Source organism: Musca domestica, unplaced genomic scaffold, assembly GCF_030504385.1.
Source record: "Musca domestica strain aabys unplaced genomic scaffold, Musca_domestica.polishedcontigs.V.1.1 4, whole genome shotgun sequence".
Classification (NCBI taxonomy): domain Eukaryota; kingdom Metazoa; phylum Arthropoda; class Insecta; order Diptera; family Muscidae; genus Musca; species Musca domestica.
This window is the reverse complement of record NW_026712328.1, coordinates 17,035,023-17,059,193: the sequence shown is the minus strand read 5'-3', so window position 1 is coordinate 17,059,193 and position 24,171 is coordinate 17,035,023. Positions and strand designations below refer to the sequence as shown.

The 24,171-nt window shown below is 33.7% G+C and overlaps 1 protein-coding gene across 1 annotated transcript; it reads right to left on the bottom strand.

The window, feature by feature from the left end:
• Positions 1-389: 389 nt before the first annotated feature.
• On the bottom strand, positions 390-18,752 carry LOC101899987 (ubiquitin-conjugating enzyme E2-17 kDa). The gene is made up of 5 exons (XM_005187119.4): positions 18,382-18,752; positions 9,118-9,181; positions 6,173-6,204; positions 2,951-3,134; positions 390-2,874 (listed from the first exon to the last, which is right to left on the bottom strand). Exons 1-5 carry the CDS (start codon positions 18,403-18,405, stop codon positions 2,735-2,737), a joined length of 444 nt encoding a protein of 147 aa, XP_005187176.1. The 5' UTR covers positions 18,406-18,752; the 3' UTR covers positions 390-2,734.
• Between the last annotated feature and the right edge of the window lie 5,419 nt (positions 18,753-24,171).

Genomic DNA, 24,171 nt, shown 5'->3' with positions numbered 1-24,171 from the left:
CAGAATATAAAAGGGATTAAACCTTCGTGGATCTAATGTTTTTAATTATGCTATAATTTTTTTTTTACGTTCGAGGAACATCCCGTTCATTACGGAATTAGTTTCGTTCAAGTTGTGAAGACAAACCATTATAGATACTCAGGCAGTGACTGATTGACACAACTACAGGATCAATTATCATATGCAATAGTCTTGATGACAATTCCGTGTAACCCCCCTTACCATCCATTTCACTTAGACAATACTACAACAACAACAACGCCCGATTAATTACCAATCTTTTATAGGTAAAATCATTTCACAATCGTTCGGATGAAATTAACAGAAACGAAACTATATCTAAATGAAAATCTGTGTTCAATGAATAAAGAATGATTAACAAAGGTATATTTATGTTTTTTAATACGTTTATTATTGAAAATTATTAAAAATTAAAATACGTATTTACTTATTTAGATTACACCTAAAACAAGTGAACATCATAAATATACAGATGATGAAAAGGAGCTACAATGACAAAGTTCCATTCATAGAAAAAAAAGAAAATAAGTTTAAAAACGTCAATTGTGTGATTGGGTCTTAGCATTTATTATAGAACGAACTCTTGGCGGTGTTGTCAACTTTACTGGATGCTTATATTTTTGTTTTCATTTGCAAAATACAAAGAATTATATATTTTAAAAGATGTATATATATAATGACAGCACGGCAAAAAATTCTTTATTTTTAAGAAACCAATTTTTCACATTGCCACATTCTATATGAGAATGATATGATTGCCTTAATTCAACTGGATGCAGTAAGATTTCACTTTAAAGAATACGTATTTATAAAAAATCGAACCAAATTCTCTATACCAAAAATTAAGTCTATCAGAAAAGTTATGTTTAGCTGGGTTTTTTATTAGCTGCTTTATTTCATATTAAATGGAATTTTTAAACATTGTATACTTTGAACGATTCTAAATAAGAAAATTGGCTTGAAAATATGAACGAAAAGTAAATAATTATTGGCAGTATCATTCCTTTGTTAAGATTGAAAATTCGTTGTTCCAGCGAATCGCATTTGGAAAATAGCTATAAGAATCAAGACAATTCAATAACCACGTAACTTACTTGGCATCGTTAATTCAGTGCTTTTGAGTGGGGAAACAAACCGGATGTATTCGAGCTCCAATATAACACTACACTAAAACCCCAGCTTTAATTAAACTTCAAAACAATTTTTTAAGTTGAAAAAAATCCATCTCCGTTTGAATATTATAATTTAGAATTAAATTTTGAGAAAAATTGTAATTCAAAATAACAATATAAAATTTAAAATTACTTAAAAAAGTAAAACAAATGGATTTGAAACAACAAAAAAGCGGGTTTTTTTATATCCAATTTTAATATAATAGAATACAAATATATAAATATGTACGTCTTGTTCGAGCCATTCAGTTAATGAAAAGTTTCCCACACGATCTGTATGAAACGAAAGCATTATATAATAAATATGAACGTCTTGTTCGAGCCATTCAGTTAACGAAAAGTTTCCCACACGATCCGTATGAAACGAAAGCATTTTTGGAGAAACCCCCTGCTGAAGAAAAACTCCCAACATTTTAATTGCTGCTACAGAGGATAAATTAATGAAAACGGGGAATAAATAATAGCAGGAGACCGGCTTGCAAGTCAATTGCAAGTGCTGCAGATGTATTGGTTTCTTAAAACGCTTCTTTTTACATATTACTTTCTTTCTCAGTTTTATTTGTTTGCTATTATTCCTCTTCTCTTTCTTTTATAAATTGTTTAAACTGAATAAATGAATCTTTTATTTATTAATTAATATCATTATTATTAAATGTTTAATTGTTTTTTGTTGTTTTCACATCATTATGCTTTTTTATATTTATTCAATTAATGATGAATGTTTATCTTTTTGCGTGTATATGGGTGTGTTTTAGGTCTGTAAAAAGGGGGCGCTATGTGTGGTGTTGCAATGTTTGCTGTTTGTTGTTTTTATTTGTTTGTTTGGTAGTGTGGTATTTGTATTTTTACTTCTGTTTAATTAATGTATATCTAATTTACTTGCTGTTGCTGTTTGTTTTTTGTTATCTTTTTTACTTTAATTATATTTCCTTTAAAGAGCGTTTACACATTACATAATTCTGTTTATTTTGTCGCTAAGTTGTTGTTGTTGTAGTGATAGTAGCAAAATTCTTTTATAATTTTTGTTTTTTTTTTTCCTTTATTATTATTTTGTTTAATCCTCCAAATCATTTTTCTCTTTACAAAACACATTTCTTGTTGCTGTATTTATTCTCTCTTCAATATATTATATTGTTGCTGTTGTTGTTGCTGATGCTGTTGTTGCTGCTGCTGCGATTGTTGCTGTTGATGTTGTTCTCATTGTTGTTGCTGTTATTATTATTATTATTGTTGTAGTAGTAATAGTTGATCTTGTTTTCATTATTGAATTTATTTAAATAGTTGTAGATGTTGTTGTTGTAACCATTTGACGACGACAATAATATTATAATTAAGTTGAAATATAAGAATAAGAATAATGATGATGACGACGACGGCGGCGACGACAACGTCGGCAACATTAATGGCGTCAACGACGACGAAGATGATGGTGGTGGTGATGATGATGTTGAAGACGGTAACGACGACGACAACAACAGCAACAACGACGACATCAACATCGACATCGACGACGACGATTCAATTATACAAACTGGAACGCATCACATAGCATACTTCCTAGTCCATTCTCGTGCCAATTCATTATATTTTTCCCGATCAGTTTTATATATTCTTGCAATCTCTGGAACAAGAGGATCATCTGGATTCGGATCACAGAGTAGAGAGCAAATTGATAATAAAACTGTAACATAAAAACAAAGTTGCAATTAGTATGTGTATATGGGTGGTATATGTGTAAACATTTAATTTATACCAACCTTTTGATATAGTAAGTGCTGGCGACCACTGAGATCTCAATATATCGAGGCAAATAGATCCATTACTGTTTATATTTGGATGGTATATACGCGTTGTAAAAGCCACTTTTGGTGGTTTGAATGGATAATCTGTTGGAAAGTGAATTGTTAAGAAAAACACACCACCTTGGTACGGGCTGTCAGGCTGCAAAAAAATAAGGAAAGGATTATCATTGAGGGATAGAAGAATTGAAATAAAAATTAAGAAACAGACTATATAGATATGTGTAATATAAATCAAATACCTATAATTGTGTATATATGTCTAAAAATTACACATCTGTTTAGCAAGATATATTTATTACGCAACTGTTTGTATTTGCAAACAAATATATCATCGGCACTTTTTACAGATCATTGTAAATAAGCCATACATTATTTTGTTGTAGGCACAAAAATGCCGATGTCGCGGTTGGTACCGTTTTTAAAAATTCGGTCATTAAAATACGCTTATCTTATCAATTAACGGTTCACGACAGTAAAGTATTTGCTGGTGGCTTCTGCAAGATTAAAAAATCTGAATATTGTAGTTTGGTCATCATGTATGAATCACAGATGGACTTACAAACGATCATAGTTTATAAAAAAAATATATATAGCGAAAAGGGCGCGTGATGTGTACATCTAATATTCTTTAAAAAATAAGGAATTGGAGAGAAAATATATATGGAGTTTGCGAAAGTCTCCTTTAAATTCAGAGCCTACTCGTTATACACTGCTATGATCGACGCATGAAAATATGATTGGAATTAAATATATCAGCTAATTCAGAGACAGAATATTATAAATTTTGCATATTTTACGAAGGTGAGCAAGTGCAAAATATCATGGTCAATCTTTAGAAAGGTTTTGGGTATTAGGTTTTGGGAAAGGTATTGGTTTATGTCGATACATTTTGCATTTTTTGGAACAATTTTAGATAATTTCACAATAATAATGGTGAAGTGGCCGCTATTCCTATAAAAACTATATTTGCATATAACAAGCTTTATATATTTTTCCAAGGGTAGACAAGGACTTCAAATAAATAATTGTAATATTTTCCTTCTAAAATGTAGGGACGCTGAAAAGAATTTTCCGAAGCTAGGGGAATCTAATGAATTAAGACTATAACAACAAACCTAAAATCATCACCCATTGGTCAGGAGTTTTAGAAAAGTTGTTATCAAAGGAATAACTTATCAGAAAGAAAGAAATTTGCTGTAACCGAACAAATGGTGAAGAGGAGGTACTGTAGTGTACAGTGGAGTGTTTAAGGTCAAGCACTCCTAGTAGCTTAACAAAAGTTATTGCGTATTCCAAGCAGTAGTAGATTTCGTCTTTATTCGGCCGTAAATAAGGCTGACTTTATGAAATCAAAGCAAAAAGTCTCCCAATGACCTCTTTGATATACCCTGGGTATGATCATTAAATGTTGCGCATTTTACCGCCTATTTCCACACGAGGAATATGAAAATATCCGCACTAAGTCAACGGCCACACTCTCTACCACATGGTCTGCGATGCGAGATGAGAAAACAGCTGAATGTGCCCCACAATTCGAGGGATCACTGTCCTTCCAAACCTACCCCACTCATTCCAAAAGATTTTTGGTTACATCCTACTAAGTTTGCCGATTTTTTAAACCTAGAGCTAAAGCCGGATTAACAAAAAGGAATACAACATATACTGTTGTTACGACAACAACAGTAGCGATTGTTATTCCATACTATATCTCTTTGTATGGAAGTCATGATTTTAAAAAAACTAGCGACATTATTCACCGGAATTGTTTCAAATTTGGTATTTGAAGTTAGTAATAGATACTAAAGCCTATGACAGAAAATTGTCCGTGTGGGTCCACGTCTACGTATAACCCCCATATAACGGCACCTCCCGATATTCGATATTTTAATGATTTTAACGACATTATTCACCGATATTTTTTTTCAAGTTTCGTTAATACAACAGGTACATGCTGTATTTTTAAGATTTTAACAGTATTTTTAACGGATTTAATTTTTTTGAAAATTGCAAAATTGGTTCCAAATGTATTCATTACAGCTTTTTTACTTGTTTACAATCAAGAATGCAGCCAAAATGTTAAGACAACTTAGTAATAGCCTAATGATCGCTCTATCCTTTATGATATCGAAAAAAATGACAAAACTAGTAGATTCTTGCAGGATCTGGAACAGAACATAAGACGAACAGTAGCTATGTATGCCAATAATCAGGCAGCTCTTACAGCTGAATCCAAGTGTCACCAAATCGAGTCTCATTTCTGACTCCAGGTAAGACCTCTTGAAAATCAAAGACTTTATTAAGCTTTATTGGGTGGGTAATGAATTAGTTCGGGGTAGTTCCCAGTCGATAGATCTACAGGTTGATGAGACTGACTGAACAAGAGACGAATACATTCTTCTGGGACATATATACCATAATAACATTGCTACAAAGCCTCTCCTGGTTGGGAAAACCAACCCGCTAAATCACCCCAATTTGTGTTTTTTTTTAAATCTACATCTTCTATCGACACTATCTATAATTTATCTTACTATCCACAATTTTTCTTGCAAGGATGGACATAATGGCTATAGGTCTCCTAGTGAAGCTGCTATCGACTTCTGTATAACTACGCGTCCCTAAACCAATCCATGAATCAGTATGGACTGATTCAAAATAATTTTGTAGAACCACTACAACATACAGAACAACTTGCTGTTAATTTTGCAATAGTTTGTCCTTTAAAATAGCTTATCCTAAGGCCACTGAAAATAAAAACAAGTTCAGTTTTGGGAACTGCAACTGATACACAACAGTCCGATATAAATATACACTCGCCGTTCATTTAAATTCAAATTACTTTCTTGATAAAAAAATACAAATCCTTGTCTAACTCCTGAATAACAATTGAAATGTTTCAATGTACATATAGATTTCTTAAATTAAAAATGATTTATTTTAGAATTATCGACAGAAAAAAGAAATATTTTCATCTGAAGAAGTCCGTTTGTGTGTTCCATGCAAATAACTATTCAAACTAAATTACGTGTAGGATCTGGAATAGGAATTCGCCCAAATAGATTACACCACTTAAAGTGTAATCTTGTTTGTTTTTTTATAAATTTGTATCAAAAATTCAAGCCCTCAATTATTATTTAAAAATTGAAACTTATTATCTATCACACTATAATATCTTACCGGTCCCATTATTGTTGCTTGCCAGTGAAATACTGAAAAAGAAAGAGAAAATGTTTACGTTATGAATAATGCTAACAATCATGGTATTTTATTATATTATATTGGTCAAAAGAAATAAAAAAAAAAACTCTTTCCATATAGAAAAAATACGTGCTACATAATAAAATACATCTTTCTGTACCCGTAATTTAAAATGCGTCTTAAGGTCTATACAAGTTGTATTAGTTTCGCAAACATAATCTGTGTCTCAGATTTTGTTTCCTAAGTCTGGAGTAAATTTACTTCAACGTACTCTCTCAAATTTCCATTTTTAAGAGGCAAAACTCTACTACATAAAAAGACCTACATTTGGACTAATGTTGGAGTAATTTGGTCCTAAAGTATTGCTATGTGTTTTAATTCAATCTTAATATGTTTTAGTGAATAAATTTTTAATTGGAAAATATAAACCAACAATTGTTCCGAAAATATAAAAAAAAACATGTGACCTTTCATACTCCTTGGATCATTTTAATTTTGAAATTGAAAAGTAAATTCTTGGATTCAAATCAATCTTGGTCCCTGGAACTGAATTTCATGGCAAGTTCCGCTTCGTTTTCCTAGTGCTATTGAGTTCTTGTTTTTTTAATTTCTTAAAACAATTGTTGATTCAGTTTGTACCATAAAATTTTGGATTTTTTCCTTTTAAAAATCCAACGATAAGTGCAGCAGAGATAACGATGAACATTGATGGATACTTTTAAAGCAGCCCAGTGAAATGACGTATGCTTGCGACACTTTTAAAATTACCTTTTGAAAATTTGGTAAATACTGTTGATTTTATTAGTAGTGACACCATTGGCTTTCTCTCATTGATTGAATTGTAATTTTCGATCAGAAGATAGAAGTAGTTGCCAATACCTATGATGATCAATTACTCAAAGAGTGTAATAACTCAAACCAATAAAGTCTAAAAGTCTTGCGGGCCGACTTTATGATACCATACAGCCTTTGCATATTTAGTAAAGCTTCATTCTCGTTTCCTTTTGCCCGTTACAAACAAATACACAATGATATAATACCCTAACCACCTTGTGTAGGGTGTAGGGTAAAATGCTGTGTGCTATCGGCCGCGTCTGCAGGAATGCACAAATGATATATTAGATAGATGCGAATTAAATCTTGGACCAAATATTCGCGTGCTCCTTGGACTCGACAAAGCGACGTTACTGGTGCCCTTAATTGACCTCTAATCCCCTAACAATGGGGTGTTATTTTTTTGGGAACGCACCAAAAAACCTTTGGGAATACTCCCTCCATAACTCAGGGGAACTTTTATAATTTTTTTTCATAATCAAATTATTCACAATTCATGTTAACAATTATAACAAAGAGGTACAAAGAGAAAAAAAGAGCGGACATTTTTTGTTTAATAAATTTCCCAGCTAGGATGACTGAAGTAAATACCTCCACTACCTAAACATTGACAGAAAGGCAGCCCAGACTGCTATCATTTCCAAGCCACTCGTTCGACAGCTGTTAAAATTATTCCAGGGACAGCTCATTATATTGTTTACAGGCGTATAAAAGCTTTTTTGTGAGATTTTTCCAGAAAAAAAGTTATTCGTGATGGAATCAAGCGTGATAGTGTGATTTGTTTATATTTGGCTGGAAAATCACAAGTGGCTATCGTTAGAACACTCCAGCAGAAATGGTTCAAAAAGTAAAAAATCGACCTTCGTCGCAGTGGCTGAAAAATGGCTCTTGAGCTGAACACATCGCAATATTCCTTTCGGCAAATAATGAAAAATGAGCTCGGGGTAAAGCCATTGAAATTCCAAAAAGTGCAAGAACATTCACCGCAAGAGAAAGAAAATGGACTCAGAAGAGCCAAAGGGTTGCTTCGCTTGGCCGAAAAGTGGTGAACTGCCGAATTTTATTTTCTCCGATGAGAAAACACTCGTTGTCCAGCAGTTTCAAACGAAATGATCGTGTTTACTTGCCAAAAAGGTCAGCTGAAACTCTACACCTTCGGTTGGCAACTCAAGCGTCAGCTATGGCCGATGGACGATCTCCGCTCTTATGAATCAACCGTGGCATCAGAATAAATGCCAAATATTATCGCGAAAATATTCTGGAGGGTGTATTAAAGCCTTGGGCACGCCAACATTTTGGCCGCAGACCTTGGACATTCCAACAGGACTCAGCACCATCGCACTCAGCACGCGCCACCCAAGAATGGTTACAAAATGAGGTTCCTCTAATCATTTCTAGCGCAGAATGGCCACCAAAATCTCTGGATACCAATCCGTCTGAAGTATTTTAGAATGCAGGGTTAACACTAAAAAATACCAGTGTCGATCGCCTCAAAAAAGCGCTTCGCCGGGAATGGACCAAAATACCGCAGACCAACATTCGGGCAGCGTGTGACGGTTTCATTGTCCGTTTGATGGCCATAATTCGTGCCAAAGGTGGCCACCAATTCGAACAAATCTAAACTTATTCTAAAATTTGATGCTATTTCCGAAATGTTTTGCTTTCATTCAATAAAATTAAAAAAAAAATGTAAAAACGATAACATTTAAAAAACAATTTAAAAATTATGGGGGTTGGCTTTGTTGCAGTTTTTTTTATCTCTCCCTGTATGTCCTTGGTCGTACAACCCCACATCAATCAAAAACCAATTTGTACTGAAAGACTATGATGGAATGAAGAAACGATTGAAAACTTTGCAGATACAATGGAGATATCCTACGCAGTCTTATGAGAGACCCCCCCCCCCTTCTACAAAGTGGGAATTATCGGACATGAGGTCAAAAACATTTTTATTTAGCAGACATTTGAAAATAAAATGAGTATAACTTCCAGGATCAAATTTTTCAAATTCATAATAAATTGTTGAATGGATTTAGCTTGATGAATAAGTCGTTATAAGATAACTGTATTCATTGAACAATTATACTTACAATCGTCGCCAACTGGACCAGCAGAACATTGTGCAGGTGGATCTCTGCCCAAATCTTGTAATTCCTAGAATAAAGATAAATATTATTTAGTACATGTAAAATAGAATGAATCACGAATGAATTGAAATGCAAAACTACGTATAAATCCATAATCATACTTTAATATCCAAGGTTTGTTAAGAAAAAAAAAACTGTTATACCCAATTGTATTGGTAACTGTGTCTCATAAAACGATATGAACAAATTTATTTGCAATGAAGGTATAAATTGCAAGAAAAATGAGAAACCGTAAAAACGACAATAAGCAAACGTTTCACACGCACGCAGGCACGTCCACACATCCCACCACAACTAAAAATATAAAATTTAATACCCCCACCAAAATGCATGTAAAATTTCTGTATTAAAAAAGTTCATTGGCCCTGCTCTGGCTGCTTTCAACACACAAATGCAAGCAAAGTTTGTTTTTTTGGCAAGAGATGAAAAAAATGTTTGCCTAACAAAACCCAAAATCTGATTGCAAAACCAAAAAGTGCATGTGATGCCACTTTTGCACAGTGGTTTTGTAAAGATAACATTAGTTCTCTCCATATAAGCTCAACATGGTGGAGATTTAATGAAATGATTGTCGAGTTTATTTTAAGGCCGTTTAAAATGTTAGTGCGAATTCTAGTGAAACCGGTGAACTAAAAGCAAGTAAAACCCGAGGATAATGAACTTGTCCGATTTCCAAAAAAATCAGTTTTAGAAAATATCTCTTCACCAAATTTATTCGAAAGTTTCAATGAAAAATTGACATTTTAAAACATTATTTTTCTCGTAAGTCGGATATGTGATTCAAAACCACATCTAGTTTTGTTTTTAATGGCCTATTCTTATGAGGCAATTGAAAAAGCTTATTTTGATTCCAATTTGAAATTCTGCGACTGTTTGAGAAACGTTTTTGTTCGTGTTTTGAATTTGATTCCTATTTATCAGAGCTACAAAAATATACTACCAATTTAGTAGAACCTTTTGCGTTATACGACAAGGCAAGGCACAATATAAGAATTTTGTTTAAAAAATTGAAAAAAATAAATGAACAAAACCAACTGTTGCATATTTAAAAGTCTATTTGACACTATAAGACTCCAGCACAGAGTTGTATTTTTATATTATCTTTGTCATTCCGTTTGTAACTCCTCGTATAATAGACCCTACAAAGTATATATATTCTGGATCTGCGTGAAATTCTAAGACGTCTGCCTGTCGGTCCGTCTGTAATCACGCTATCTTTCGATCTTTGTAATCACGCTATCTTTCGAACAAATTGAGATAGAAGGCTTAAATTTTGCGTACATGCATAGTTTACCAGTAGGCAGGTTAAATTCGTAAGTGGGTCGGTCCCCGTTTTTGTATAGCCCCCTTCTAACGGTACCTCCCGATATCGGGTATTTTCATGATTTTAGCGACAGTATTTACCGGAATTATTTCAAATTTCATACTTAGAGTTCATATTAGGTACTACAACATATGACAAAAATGTTTGTATAGTCTTTGTATATCCCCATATAACGCTACATCCCGATATTCGGTATTTTGATGATTTTAGCGACAATATTAACCGGAAGTTTTTCAAATTTGGTATTTGAAGTTCATAATGGGTACTACAGCCTATGACAAAAGAATTTGTAACAGGTCCACGTCTTCGTAGTCTCAATAAAACATTTTTCATTTAAGTGGTATTTTCTTTCCGGAAGTTATTGGAAATTTTTCAAGTTCCTTCCAAATTAAAAAAAATATATATATTAAAAGTTCGGCCCGGCTTAACTGTTTTACTTGTTCTAGTTTCTTTGCATCATATAAAGAAACTATAGGTCCATTTCGTTTTCTTTTGAATGCACAAAGACATAATACCGTTGGCTCCACAGTATCAAAGAATTAAAAACTTCCAAACATGACAATTTCAAATAAACTAAAAATCTAAATTTCATGACAAAAAAGAAGAGTACAAGTGTAACATTTTACACTTTGTTTCCAATGCGATTATGCGTTATAAGAATTGTGACGACATGAAGGCAAAGAAAGCACACAAGTCCACACTATATGTCTGTCTGTCGCCTGTTTGTATTTCCTTGACGTAGAGAAAGAAAACAAAAGCAAAAAATATAAAAACACATTCACACACACCGCATGTATCGAGAAATATGCTACATATAGAGTAAGATCAGGAAGAGGTAGCACCACCATGCCTCATAATACATAGTATTTATATATATCATCGTTTATTATATATACAAACACACAAATATATCTACATAATAAATATATATGCATGGCTGGCTATAACTGCCGGGGATGTATAATATTCGTCCATCAGAAACGATCAACGTTGACAAAACGTCAGCAATGACCAAAACAAAAATAACATCACGAATAAAATCTAAAAAAAAACAAGTAAAAATAATTTTAACACTACATACTTTTAAGTATTTTTGATAGTTAACAACAGGAATATTCTTGTATTTTATTTATCTAAAAAGGCATAAATGTGTTGGTTTTTGACATCCATTTACACAAAAAGGAAATAGGGAAAGTTAACCAGTTATTTATGGTTCCGAATAATGTTCATGGAATTATTATTTAAATAGGTTTATTATACACATCGGGAAAAATCAAAAATTATGCCCAATACAAAACAAACATCTGACAATAAATGGTTATGCTCTAAAAAAGCTCAAAATACAAATCAAACGCCGACGGACCAAAACATCAATGCATTATTTAAAAATTAAGAAAATTGGTATATGAGCTATATGGTGACATAAACATAACTAGACTTGGGCACAGTTTCATATCGGGTTCCAGAACATCGCTAAAAATCATTGTCGATGGCTACATCAAACCTATTTTATAATTCATGAAAACACGCAATATCTAAACATCCGCATTTTTAAAACTTATTAAATCAGACTACACATAAAAAATTTCAAAATTAATTTGTCCAGATATACAGAGTAAGATGAAAAAAACTGCAACCAACTTCAGACTGCAGTCATTTCTAAGCCACTCGTCCGACAGCTGTTAAAATTATTTCAGTGACAGCTTATTATATTGTTTACAAGCGTACAAAAGCATTTTGGTAAGAATTTTCCAGAAAAAGGTAATTCGTGATGGAATTCGAGCGTGATGGTGTGACTTCTTTATATTTGGCTGGAAAACCCCAAGTGGATATTGATATTGATACCATCGCTTGTTACAGTGATACTGGCAGCGTAGCCCGACGTCAAGGAAGTGGACGGAAGAAAACAGCAACATCAGCAGAAATGGTTCGAAAAGTAAACATATGGCAATATTCCATTCGGCAAATATTGAAACATGAGCTCCAAAAAGTGCAAGAACTTACACCGCAACAGAATGAAAATAGACTCAAAAGAGCTAAAGAGTTGCTTCGCTTGGCCGAAAGTGCTGAACTGCCGAATTTGGTTTTCTCCGATTAGAAAACATTCGTTGTCCAGCAGTATGAAACAAACAAAATAATCGTGTCAACTTGCCAAAGAGGTCAGCTGAAAATGTGCACCTTCTGTTGGCCACCAGAACTCAAGCGCCGGCCATGGTGATGGTGTGGGCCGCCGAATATGATCGCGAAAATGTTCTTCAGGGCACGCATACATTTTGGTCGCAGACCTTGGACATTCCAACAGGACTCAGCACGCGCCACCGAAATGGTTACAAAATGAGGTTCATTTCCAACGCACAATGCGGATAACAATCCATTGGACTATTGTGTCTGGAGTATTTTGGAAAGCAAGGTTAGCACTAAAAATAACGCTTCGCCGGGAATAGACCAAAATACCGCAGATCAAAATTCGGGAAGCGTGTGACAGTTTCATTGGCCGTTTGAAGGCCGTAATTCGTGCCAAAGGTGACCAATTCGAAGAAATCAAATTTGACATTTGTTTTTATTCAATAAAATAAAAAAAATGTTAAAATAACCATCATTCTTCTTAGAGCACGTTGCATAGATAACCAGATGAATATGTCGTGCATTCTCCTTATTCATTTTTCTTCATAGAAATCGTAGTCGTTTTTATTTTTTGTAAGTTGACTCGAATTCGTGTGAGTTCACCTAGTAAATTTAGTCCCCAAAGAACGGAAAATATAAATTAATTGTTTACAAATAACACAAGAAAGAACAAGCTTAAATCATTCTGAAACTAACATTTTATATTAATTACGTGAAGAATTTGCAAATGCTTAACTTCGCCAGAAAATAAAAGCAGCAAAACTACAGTGGCCTGGTAGGTCAGACTCGTGCATTTTTGAATTTCTCTCGACTTAGTTCTAAAAAAAATTATTTTAGTTAACGTGGAGGAAAACTAACACCAATTTCAAACATGAAAATCAATATATTTAATTCTTACAAAGTAATGACCTTGACATCATATGACTCGAAGCAATGGAAGGCTATTTAGCAACGTTGCTGTTATCGCAATGACTAATGTATAATAAATGAAAAAAAAAAAAAAAAAAAAACAACCAACAAAATGTTCAACTGTGACATTTTATGATTATAAAATCCCAAGTTGCAGTTGATTATGAGATAAAAGAGATAAATAAACTAATAATAAATTTGGAATAAATATGCTTTTTTAAAGCATGCAAAACGTTAAACAACAATGGCAATTTTTGTCATATCTTCAACATGAAAAAAAGTAAAGAAAAATTATTATGATGACTCATCAACAAATGAATATGAAAGACAAAGAAAAACGTTAAACTACCGGTAAACCTTTATAGAACAGCCAACTGGCTACTTTACTATGCAAACATATATTCAAACGAATGTACGTCCACACATACCTAGGGTGATTTAGAGAAATCGCCGGTTTAGATATTAACCATTTACTCAACATGAAACAAACAACTTCAAGTCAATACAATTAATTTTAGGAAAACTATTTCGTTGAGCTGTATGGTGCTTGATTGGTTTCCGTTTGAAACAAATTATCATTATTATGCATTTCTTTCAGAGCTTAAGTATTAAACCTGGTCTGAGCAAAGACATATATTCCGAGAAGAATATACTTCAACAAGTAATATCATATTGTATTGTAAATAGGATCCAAGAACTGCTTGTGGTTAATTTTTAAAAATTATCCACGCGCGGTCCCTGACATGAGATGTCCCCAATGGTATTATTAATATCAATCTTCATATAAGACGGTAGCTTATTTAAATTTCTATCTTAAAACTTAAAACGAGTGGTACTCTATGTAGCGTCGTAAAGGTGTAAACTGTAAACCAAGAAATGGAAAATAACAAAGAGAAATGGGTACGACAGATCCATATTCTAGACATTTTTGAAGTCCTTAATCGATTTTATTGTTGTCAAGACAAAGGAAACTCAATGAGGTCAAAAATAATGTAAATTTACTTATATTGGTTTCGAAAATGTATCAAAAATATATGTTCATAATCAGAAAGTTCAGACAAACCAATACCCTAAACCTTCCTTGTAAAAATTCAATCATAAGTTACTGCTTTATTTTTATAAGAAAGAGCTTCTAAGAATGAACTTAAACGCACAAAAATAATTTGTTTGTTTAATAATATGTTCCACTAGGGGTTTCGCGTAATTTTATTATAATGCTATTACTATATAACTAATGTTATTCCTGAGAAAATGTTAACAAGAATACCTCAAAATTGAACAGTACTATATCGCATTTCGATTATAAAGTTGAGATTTCGACATCGAACTTATTGGCAAGACAGTAAATAGGTACCCTTTATCCAATTCGAAAAAGTTTAGCGTGGTATTAATTTGCTTAGGCCTAATTTCGACCATACAGTATTTATTCTTATGGATTTATATGTTAAGGTCTTTTTAGGCAAATATTGTTGTTGTAGCAGTGACAACGTGCTCCGTTGTTTATTGACTGATTAATCCGGTTCTTCCTCGATGTCCAGGTTTAGGAATTCTGTTACCTTAATGGGCTGTAGCCAAAGATCCTCTGGACGGAGTTGAGTAGGCTTGCCTGGACAATGAAACAGGTGCAGCGCATTGGTCGGACCTGTATCGCACGCTGGGCAGGCGCTCCGCACATCTTCGTCAATTCTTGCCCATGAATTGAGACGGCTGCACCATCCTGAACATATACATTAGGAAAAGGTAGCATTTTTCTCTGATGAGTTCAAACATTAACAACATTGAAGATAATTAAAAACTTTATGCCGAGTTATTAGTTTAAGAACTTCGGATTTACATATCTGTGCGAACCAAATACGGGAACCAACGTGCTTCTAAAATATAATAACACTCCCTTTTAGATAGCTGACGTTTAGTTTATCACCCATGGGTTATACCGGTGTTGAGGCTACGCGAACCAAAGTGCTTCTAAATTCGATACTCATTTTTAGATAGTCCGCATTCAACCGGGGCTTTACATTTTCACCCCCAGGGTTTACAAGATTGTACAGCAAAAAAATCCAGTCAACACGAATAATGTAAACAATGGGTACATTTGTTGTTGTTTCTGGGACTGAGCTTTTGAGGTCCACACATATCTTGGGAATTATTTTGGAATTCTACAAAAAGTATATTATTGGGATTAAAATGACTACACGCGGTACAAATTTGGAATAATTCTGGGAGGTGTACTTAATATAAATTAAAGCTCCAATGTGACATAAGCACCTCACTATTGTACAACGAGAGTTTGATGTTAAATAAGCACCAGACAATAGTACAACAGGTGTTTGCAAACCCATCAAATAGTATAATACACCAGCATTTGTCTTTGGATTTCAATTCAATTTGAATCTTTATGTTCCTTCTTTGATTCATTCGAGTCATTTACAATACCCAATAGACTTAGAGGTTTTGTATTTTTATCCGTCCCTGAAAAATCAATTAAATTTTTAGTTTTTTAACAAAAACTGTATCTTCAACCATTCCCCCTGGCGAAAGTTAGTGAGCGATGCTTTTCATTTCTACTAGTGTGTTAGCAGCTGTTCATTTTTTACAATTGTCCCCTGACATTACACATTTATTAGTCACAATATATAATATGCTTTGGATAAAGTTGAACTTTACGCGTACAGTGACACATGCTGGTTTGTTGGAGATTTCCTTTTTGAAATTTGACATTAGACGACAACAGTCAACACACACAGCATTCATTTAGCGACGAAATTTGCACTTGGCACAAACGAAGGTCAGTAATCGACCACAACTTGGTTATCAAATTAAAACACCAAAACATCTGGTAACCCCTACACCCAAGAAGATCCTTTCTTATTAAAAAACACCCATTCATTCCAGATACAAAAAAATCCGATAAGATTTTATTTGTGTACATTGTTTTCTTTTATTAAAGTAAATGTGTGCGTTTGTGTCACGCATGAGTTTTTGCAAACTATAAATCAAAAATACAACTCTGTGCCTTATAAAATTACTGAGTAACGTCAACGGAATAAAGCACAGAGAACCCCTAACTAAAAAACGAAAACAAAGTACAAAGAAAGAAAGGGACAACAGCATCAGGACAAAAGAAAATTAAAAACAGCCACAAATCTCTAAATTTTGCAAAACAAAATTTACAGAGTTAATGTATTACAACCAGACTAGGTTTTATCAATCCACCTCTGGTGAATAACAGCCTCCCACAAACAAATATCACAAAAATAAAGAAAAAGCAAAAATCCTATTGGAATAAAGCCGGCTTTGCAAGAAAACAAACAAGGGCGTAAAACAGCTGCGACAATAGAGAGCGAGCTCTCGGTAAACTCTGCTAGCTGGGCCACTGCGGCTGAACACAACCGTCTGTTTGTCCGTCTGTCAAAAAACAACAACAAACAAAAGGGAGACAACACTATTTCAAACAATTTGGCCTTTGAGAGAAAGCTATACGAATTACGAGAAGAAAAGAAATAGAAAGTAGACCCCCGACAAAAACCAACCAAACGAAGAAACAAAACCAAAACAACAAAAACAGCTAACGTCCCTGTTAAATGTGACGTTTGCCTGCTGATGTCGAGTTGTTCGCTTCGTTTTGCTTGCTGCAGTCGACGTCGTCGCCGACGCTTTTGCTGCTTATGATTGTACTATATTCTAGAAGTTTTTCTTTTTTTCCTTCTCCCAGCAATGGCAGCAAATCAATTAAAACATTGCATTCAAAATGTACAAGAATATCCTTGCACCACTCCATGAAGTAATGGCAAACACCAACTGTGACAAGTTGGCGTTTGCAATTTAAAGAAACAAATGTTAGGTTAGGTTCTTGCTCATTTGGCAGACTGGCGACTGACTGAGACAACTTGTAGTGCCGTGCCATGACTGACTAACTGCTGGAGAGTATTCACTTTGTCTTTGCTTTGTGTGTGTTGTTCTTGTGTTTTTGCTTTTGATAGCAACAGAACTGCTATAAAAAAACGTACACGGACAGACGGAAAGACTGATAGCTATAATTGCTGTGTATACCACGAAAATTGGGTAACACCTTTAGGAAAGAGCAAAAAACATTGCCATTGTGTTTTCTTCTATTTTTAATTCTGGCATAGATGGATAAATATTCCTTGGCCAAATTCGTTGAAACCGGCTTCCTCCTCAGCTTTTGATCAGACACGCTGTAATGCAAATTCTTCGTTCATTACTTTCATTCCTCATCACTGTAGGAGAAAAAAAAAAACAAAAGTCCATCATCATCGTCAACATACACACACAGGAAATGAGGGGGTCCACATGCAGAATAAAAATGTAAAAATTCGATATCTCCCCACCGAACAACACTTCTTCTACAATTTTTTATTTTGCACAGAACTTTTTCCGCAACCATTTCCATTTTACCAAGACGAGATCATTGGACTTTCCACAGCTTTTTTCTCCAATTGTAGACAGAAAAATCGTCACCAACCACAATGTATCATTTTTTTCCCTTATTTGAATTGCCATTAATACTTTTTAGCAAGCTTCAGCAAAGCAAAAAAATAAAAAAGAAAAAACTTCGTGCCGTGTGTGCGGTGTCTCATCGGTTGGACTATTCGGTCGGTAGCCCATCATTTTATTCGATCAATTTTCCCCGTCATTTTATTCGCTTCTCATTTTTTACACTCCGAGACGACGACGACGTTTCACATTTCTTGCATAAATTTTTTTCTTATGCCAATCTAAAATCATTTTTCATCTTTTTGTCACCGCATTTTTTGCATTTCAATTATTTTCGTTTAGTTCTTTATCCTTTGATCATTCTTATTCAAACGTTCTCCAACAAATTCACATACCTTATTAATTCTTTTTAACGCCATTTTATGCTGTTAAAATTTGATTACAAATTTTCTGTGTATGATTTTTCTTTTTTCCACGAGAGGTTGAAGCCGCCGCTGCTCCTCACCAACAATTGTTGTGTAGCAAAGCTCACTTAACAATCCGAATATCAATAAAAAATTATTTAATTCTACTCAATATTTCTAATGGAAAATATTTAAAGAAAAAAAGAAACGTTGGAAATTTGTGAATTTGCTCTTTTGTCAGAATTCAGAGATTTGGCAAATGAATTCGATGTAGTAACGACGAATTCACAATTCTTTGCACCACACAAATCGCACTTGATTTTGACGACTGCCTTTACAAACGAACGTACAAAAGACTCGGCTAAACGACGAGCCAAATCTATTGGTGGCTCGTTTGCTAAATTATGCGGTTGTCTCGCTCTTTTCAACGGATATGGGTACCGGTTACCAATAAGAAATCGCCAAATACCCCTTCATTTTACAGAATATTTTATTGTATTTGACGAAGTTTGTTGGTTGGAATTGCAAAGCTTTCATTGTACAGCGTATGCACTATCAACTACGGCGTATGGCGTCAACAAAAAGGCATAATGATACGTCAATACAATGGTTTTAAGAATCAGCTGTTATACATGTGGACTTCACGATACAATTATTGTAGGTAACCAACAGCAAATAACTGCTTTGTTCCAGATCGTACTAGTTTTGCAATTATTTCGACATCATAAACGAAAAGTTCGTTATCATAGTAAACATTTTTACATTCTTGCAGGGAAGGGACAAACCATTGTAATTTGTTTTCAGAGAGTAAAGACATTAAAGTCAAAAGAAGAAAATTTAGGCAAACTATCCAGATGTAATAGTAAGGTGTTACAACTTATTTTCCAAATTAGAAAACAATTCAATATTTGTGTACATTTTTGCTCTGTTCGAGAATCTGCAAGAATCTAATAGTTTTGCAATTTTCTTTGATATTATAAAGGAAAAATCCATGGTAAAATTAAGTAGGCAAAGTCATGCAGTCATATGATTACATTTTTTTTTTTTTTTGAAATTATTAATTTCGAAAGATGTATATTTACAAATCCATTGTATATAATGAATTCACAGATGGGAACCTGTTTCCTATACATTGAAAATTGACAAGGTATGGATTTAAGAGGATGTATTTTAAGGCAAATTTAATAAAGAAGCACAGGCGTGGAATTCAGGCCGTAAGCTGCTATCAGAATAGGGTTTTACATATGAGATGTCACTTTTATTTTTTTTTTATTCAGAGAAATTTGATATGCTAAATTACAGAAAATGCAGAGATGGATATTCTTATTTGAAATGACTTTACCTTCTTAATTTTACCATGCAACCATGAGGTCACACCCGTAATATCCATTCCGCAACAATAATCGTTGGTACCATATATCAGATACAACTCTGAAATAAGTGTATCAAAGAAAATGCCGGGATGGATATTCTTATTTGAAATGAATTTTCCTTCTTAATTTTACCATGCAACCATGGTGTTTAAAGTCACTCACACGCGTAATATCCATTCCGCAACAATGATCTTTGGTACCATATATCAGATACAGCTCTGAAAAAAGTGTATCAAAGTTTGTCAATATCGGTTCAGATTTGGATATAGCTCTCATATATATCTTCAACCGATTTGGGGTTAATTGTGCACTAAATGGCCAATATCAGTCCAAATGACCTGAATTTTGGCACCTCCGATCGAATTCAGTCTAGAAGAGAGTACATTAAATTTGGTGAAAATCGGTTCAGATATAGCTATATTTCCCATATATATGTTTCATCCGATTTGGTGTTTAGGTCCCTCGCATTCGTAATATGCATTCGACAACAGCAAGTCCCAGCTGATTTGATTCTATATTAATACTAGTGTCATGCTGTTTCCGCTGTTAAAAAGTAGCTATACAACATTATGTACCATATCCGTATATTTCATGTTTCCTAAAATTGCAAAATGTAGAATACTTTATGTGTATATGAAGATTGGTTTCAATTTGAAAAGAATGTTGCCATTTCCACAATTTTCTAGCGATTGCTTTAAGTGTTGAGATATTAGGATCTACAGCTAATAACTATGCATTCAGGGGAATGATAATAAAGCATTCAAATTAGATAATTGAGGAACTATTCTTCTGCATTTTAAATTTAATAATCCAAATTCTACATAAGTATATTTTTGAGATTAAAACATTTTATAGAAAATTAATTTTTTTTTTATATTTTTGGACATATAACTCTAAGACTTGTATTAGGTACAAAAACAAATTCGTATGTGGTTGTTTAACAACATTTGCTGTTACCTGTATTATTCTACCATGAGCTAGAGCATATCATCTGATAGAGTACAACAAATGTTTCAAAAATACAGTCAAAGTTGTATACCTTTATTTTAAAATTCGACGTACCGTACCCAAATATTCAACTTCCCCATTATGGCAAAATGTTTTGTACGCTCGTACGTCAGGCCCATATTTTAGAGTCTACCAAACTACCAATTCCAATTACATTAATATTTCTGGTATTATTCATTTATTGCTCTGTTCCAGTACCTGCAAGAATTTACTAGTTTAGCAATATTCTTCGATATAATAAAGGGAAAGTAGGCTGTCGTAGTAAAAACTTTTACATTCTTGCAGTTCGGGAACAGACCGTGGATCCACTTAAAAAAAGGGAAATGCAACTCTGTGCCGGGGTATTATAGTATCAAACATGACAGAAGAATACAGGTAGATGCATTAACGCTTGAGAGCATTGATATGTCAATAAAATTTAAATTTGTTTTCAAATATAAGTAGATTTTTCAACAATTTTTACAAATTTGAATAATTTTTCATTCAACATTTTCAATTCCGAAATTGGTTTGACAGTTCATTGTCCCAGCAGCTGTGTCGATGCGTCTACCTATATTCTTCTACCATGGTATCAAATATATTTTTAAATGTGCAACAAATGGTTTTGTTTACTTTACTATTTTCACAAAATAACTATATTGCGGAAAACCCACAAAATGGGAATTAAATATTGGGGTTTCTCCACAAAATTAAATACAATATAGAGGGACACTGTTGTTTAATACCAAAATACTTTTTTCTGCGCGTTAACGTGGAAAATATGAATTTTTGTTGTATCTAAATTTGAAATAATTTCAAATTATTTTCTTTTTAATTTAACACAATACACACACATATACAAAATGGATCTTTTCCAGAACTGTAAGAACTGTAAGAAGATAAAAGTGTTTACCACGAATTTTTATGATATCGAAGAAAATTGCAAAAATAGTAGATTCATGCACATACTGGAACAGAGCAACTGTATTGTATTTAGGGGGTAGCATGGCGCAATTACAAAGCTAACCCCCATGGTAAAATAATACAGGTAACAGCAAGTGTTGTTGTATAACAATCGTAACAATAACCACATACAAATTTGTTTTTGTACGTAATAAAAGTGTCAGAGTTATGTGTCCAAAAATGTAAACATAATAATTAATTTTATAAATTATTTTTATTTCAAAGATATACATTTTTGGAATTCGGATTATTAAATTGAAAATGCAGAAGGATAGTTCATAAAATATTTAATTTTAATGCTTTCACATCATTCCCCTGAATGTATAGTTGTTAGCTGTTGGTTCTAATCTCTTCAAGCAATCGCTAGAAAATCGTGGAAAAGGCAACATCCCTTTCAAGCAAACCGCATACATACATAAAATGTTCTACATTTTGCAATTTTTCTTTTAAATTCGGACTTTGGTGCACAATTAATTTGAAATCGGATAAAGATATATATGGGAGCTATATCCAAATCTGAACCGATCTCGATAAAATTTGGCAAAGCTATTTCTGAGCTGTATTTGATATATTTCCGGAGTGCATATTACGGTTGTGGGTAACAAATATAACAAATCGGATGAACAACATATATGGGAGCTATAGCTATATCTGAACCGATCTTCACCAAATTCGACATACTAGCATCTAGGCTCAATTCGGTCGTAAGTGCCAAATTCCATCCCATTTGGACAAATATTAGTTTGGTGCACAATAAAAGGTAAATCGGATGAAGTTATATATGGGAGCTATATCCAAATCTGAACCGATCTCGATAAAATTTATCACATGTATTCGGACTTTGGAGCACAATTAATTTGAAATCGGATAAAGATATATATGGGAGCTATATCCAAATCTGAACCGATCTCGATAAAATTTGGCAAAGCTATTTCTGAGCTGTATTTGATATATTTCCGGAGTGCATATTACGGTTGTAGGTAACAAATATAACAAATCGGATGAACAATATATATGGGAGCTATAGCTATATCTAAACCGATCTTCACCAAATTCGACATACTAGCTTCTAGGCTCAATTCGGTCGTAAGTGCCAAATTCCATCCCATTTGGACAAATATTAGTTTGGTGCACAATAAAAGGTAAATCGGGTGAAGTTATATATGGGAGCTATATCCAAATCTGAACCGATCTCGATAAAATTTATCACATGTATTTCTGAGCTGTATTTGCTATATTTCCCCAAATATTGTTGTTACAGAGTTCATATTACGGGTGCGGAGGACAAATATAACAAATCGGATGAACAATATATGTGAATAATAATGTCGCTAAAATCATCAAAATACCCAGGTCGGCAGGTACCGTTATATGGGGGCTATATGATAACGTGGGCCTACATAGCCCATTTACGAACATAACCTGCCTACTGGCAAAATATACATGTCTGCAAAAGTTTAGCCTTCTATCTTAATTCGTTCGAAAGATAGCGTGATTACAACAGACAGATGGACAGACAGACAGACGGACATGGCTAAATCGTCTTAGAATTTTACGCTGATCAAGAATATATATACTTTGTTGGGTCTGACATTAGTATTTCGAGGAGTTACAAACGGAATGACAAAATTAATATACCCTCCATAGTATGGTGGTCTCTTTTTTTTTAAATTAAAAATAGCCGTTATATTGGGGTCTATACGACGTGGAATTACATTGTTTGTTATAAACCATTACCATATTATAAACGGGTATAATGTAGCATCTTCAAAATACTATATATAGGGAGGTACCGTTATATCGGAGCTATACGAAGACCTGGACCTGCATAGACAATTTTCTGTCACAGGCTGTAGCATTCATTACGAACTTCAAATACGACATCTCAAACAGTTTCGGTGAGTATTGTACCTAAAATCGTCAAAATACCGAATATATGACGGCACTGATTTATGTGGCCTATACGAAGACCTGGACCTGCATGAAACATTTTGTATCACAGACTGTAGTTCCCATTACGAACTCTAAATACGTAATTTGAAACTACTCCGGTGAATAAGACGCTAAAATCATCTAAATACCGAATATTGGGAAGTGCCGTTATAGGGGGGCTATACGTAGACGTGGACCTGCAAAGATAATGTTCTGTATTAGGTTGTAGTATCCGTTTCGAACTTAAAATATCAAATTTGAAACAATTCCGGTGAATAATGTCGCTAAAATCATCAAAATATCGAATATCGGGAGGTACCATTATATGGGGGCTATATGAACACGTGGACGTACATGGCCCATTTCCGAACTTAACCTGCCTACTAGCAACATAAACATGTCTGTATAATTTTAGCCTTCTATCTTAATTCTCAATTCTATCCCTACAATATACTTTGTAGGGTCTATTATAAATATTTCGAGGAGTTACAAACGGAATGACAAAGTTAATATACCCTACATAGTA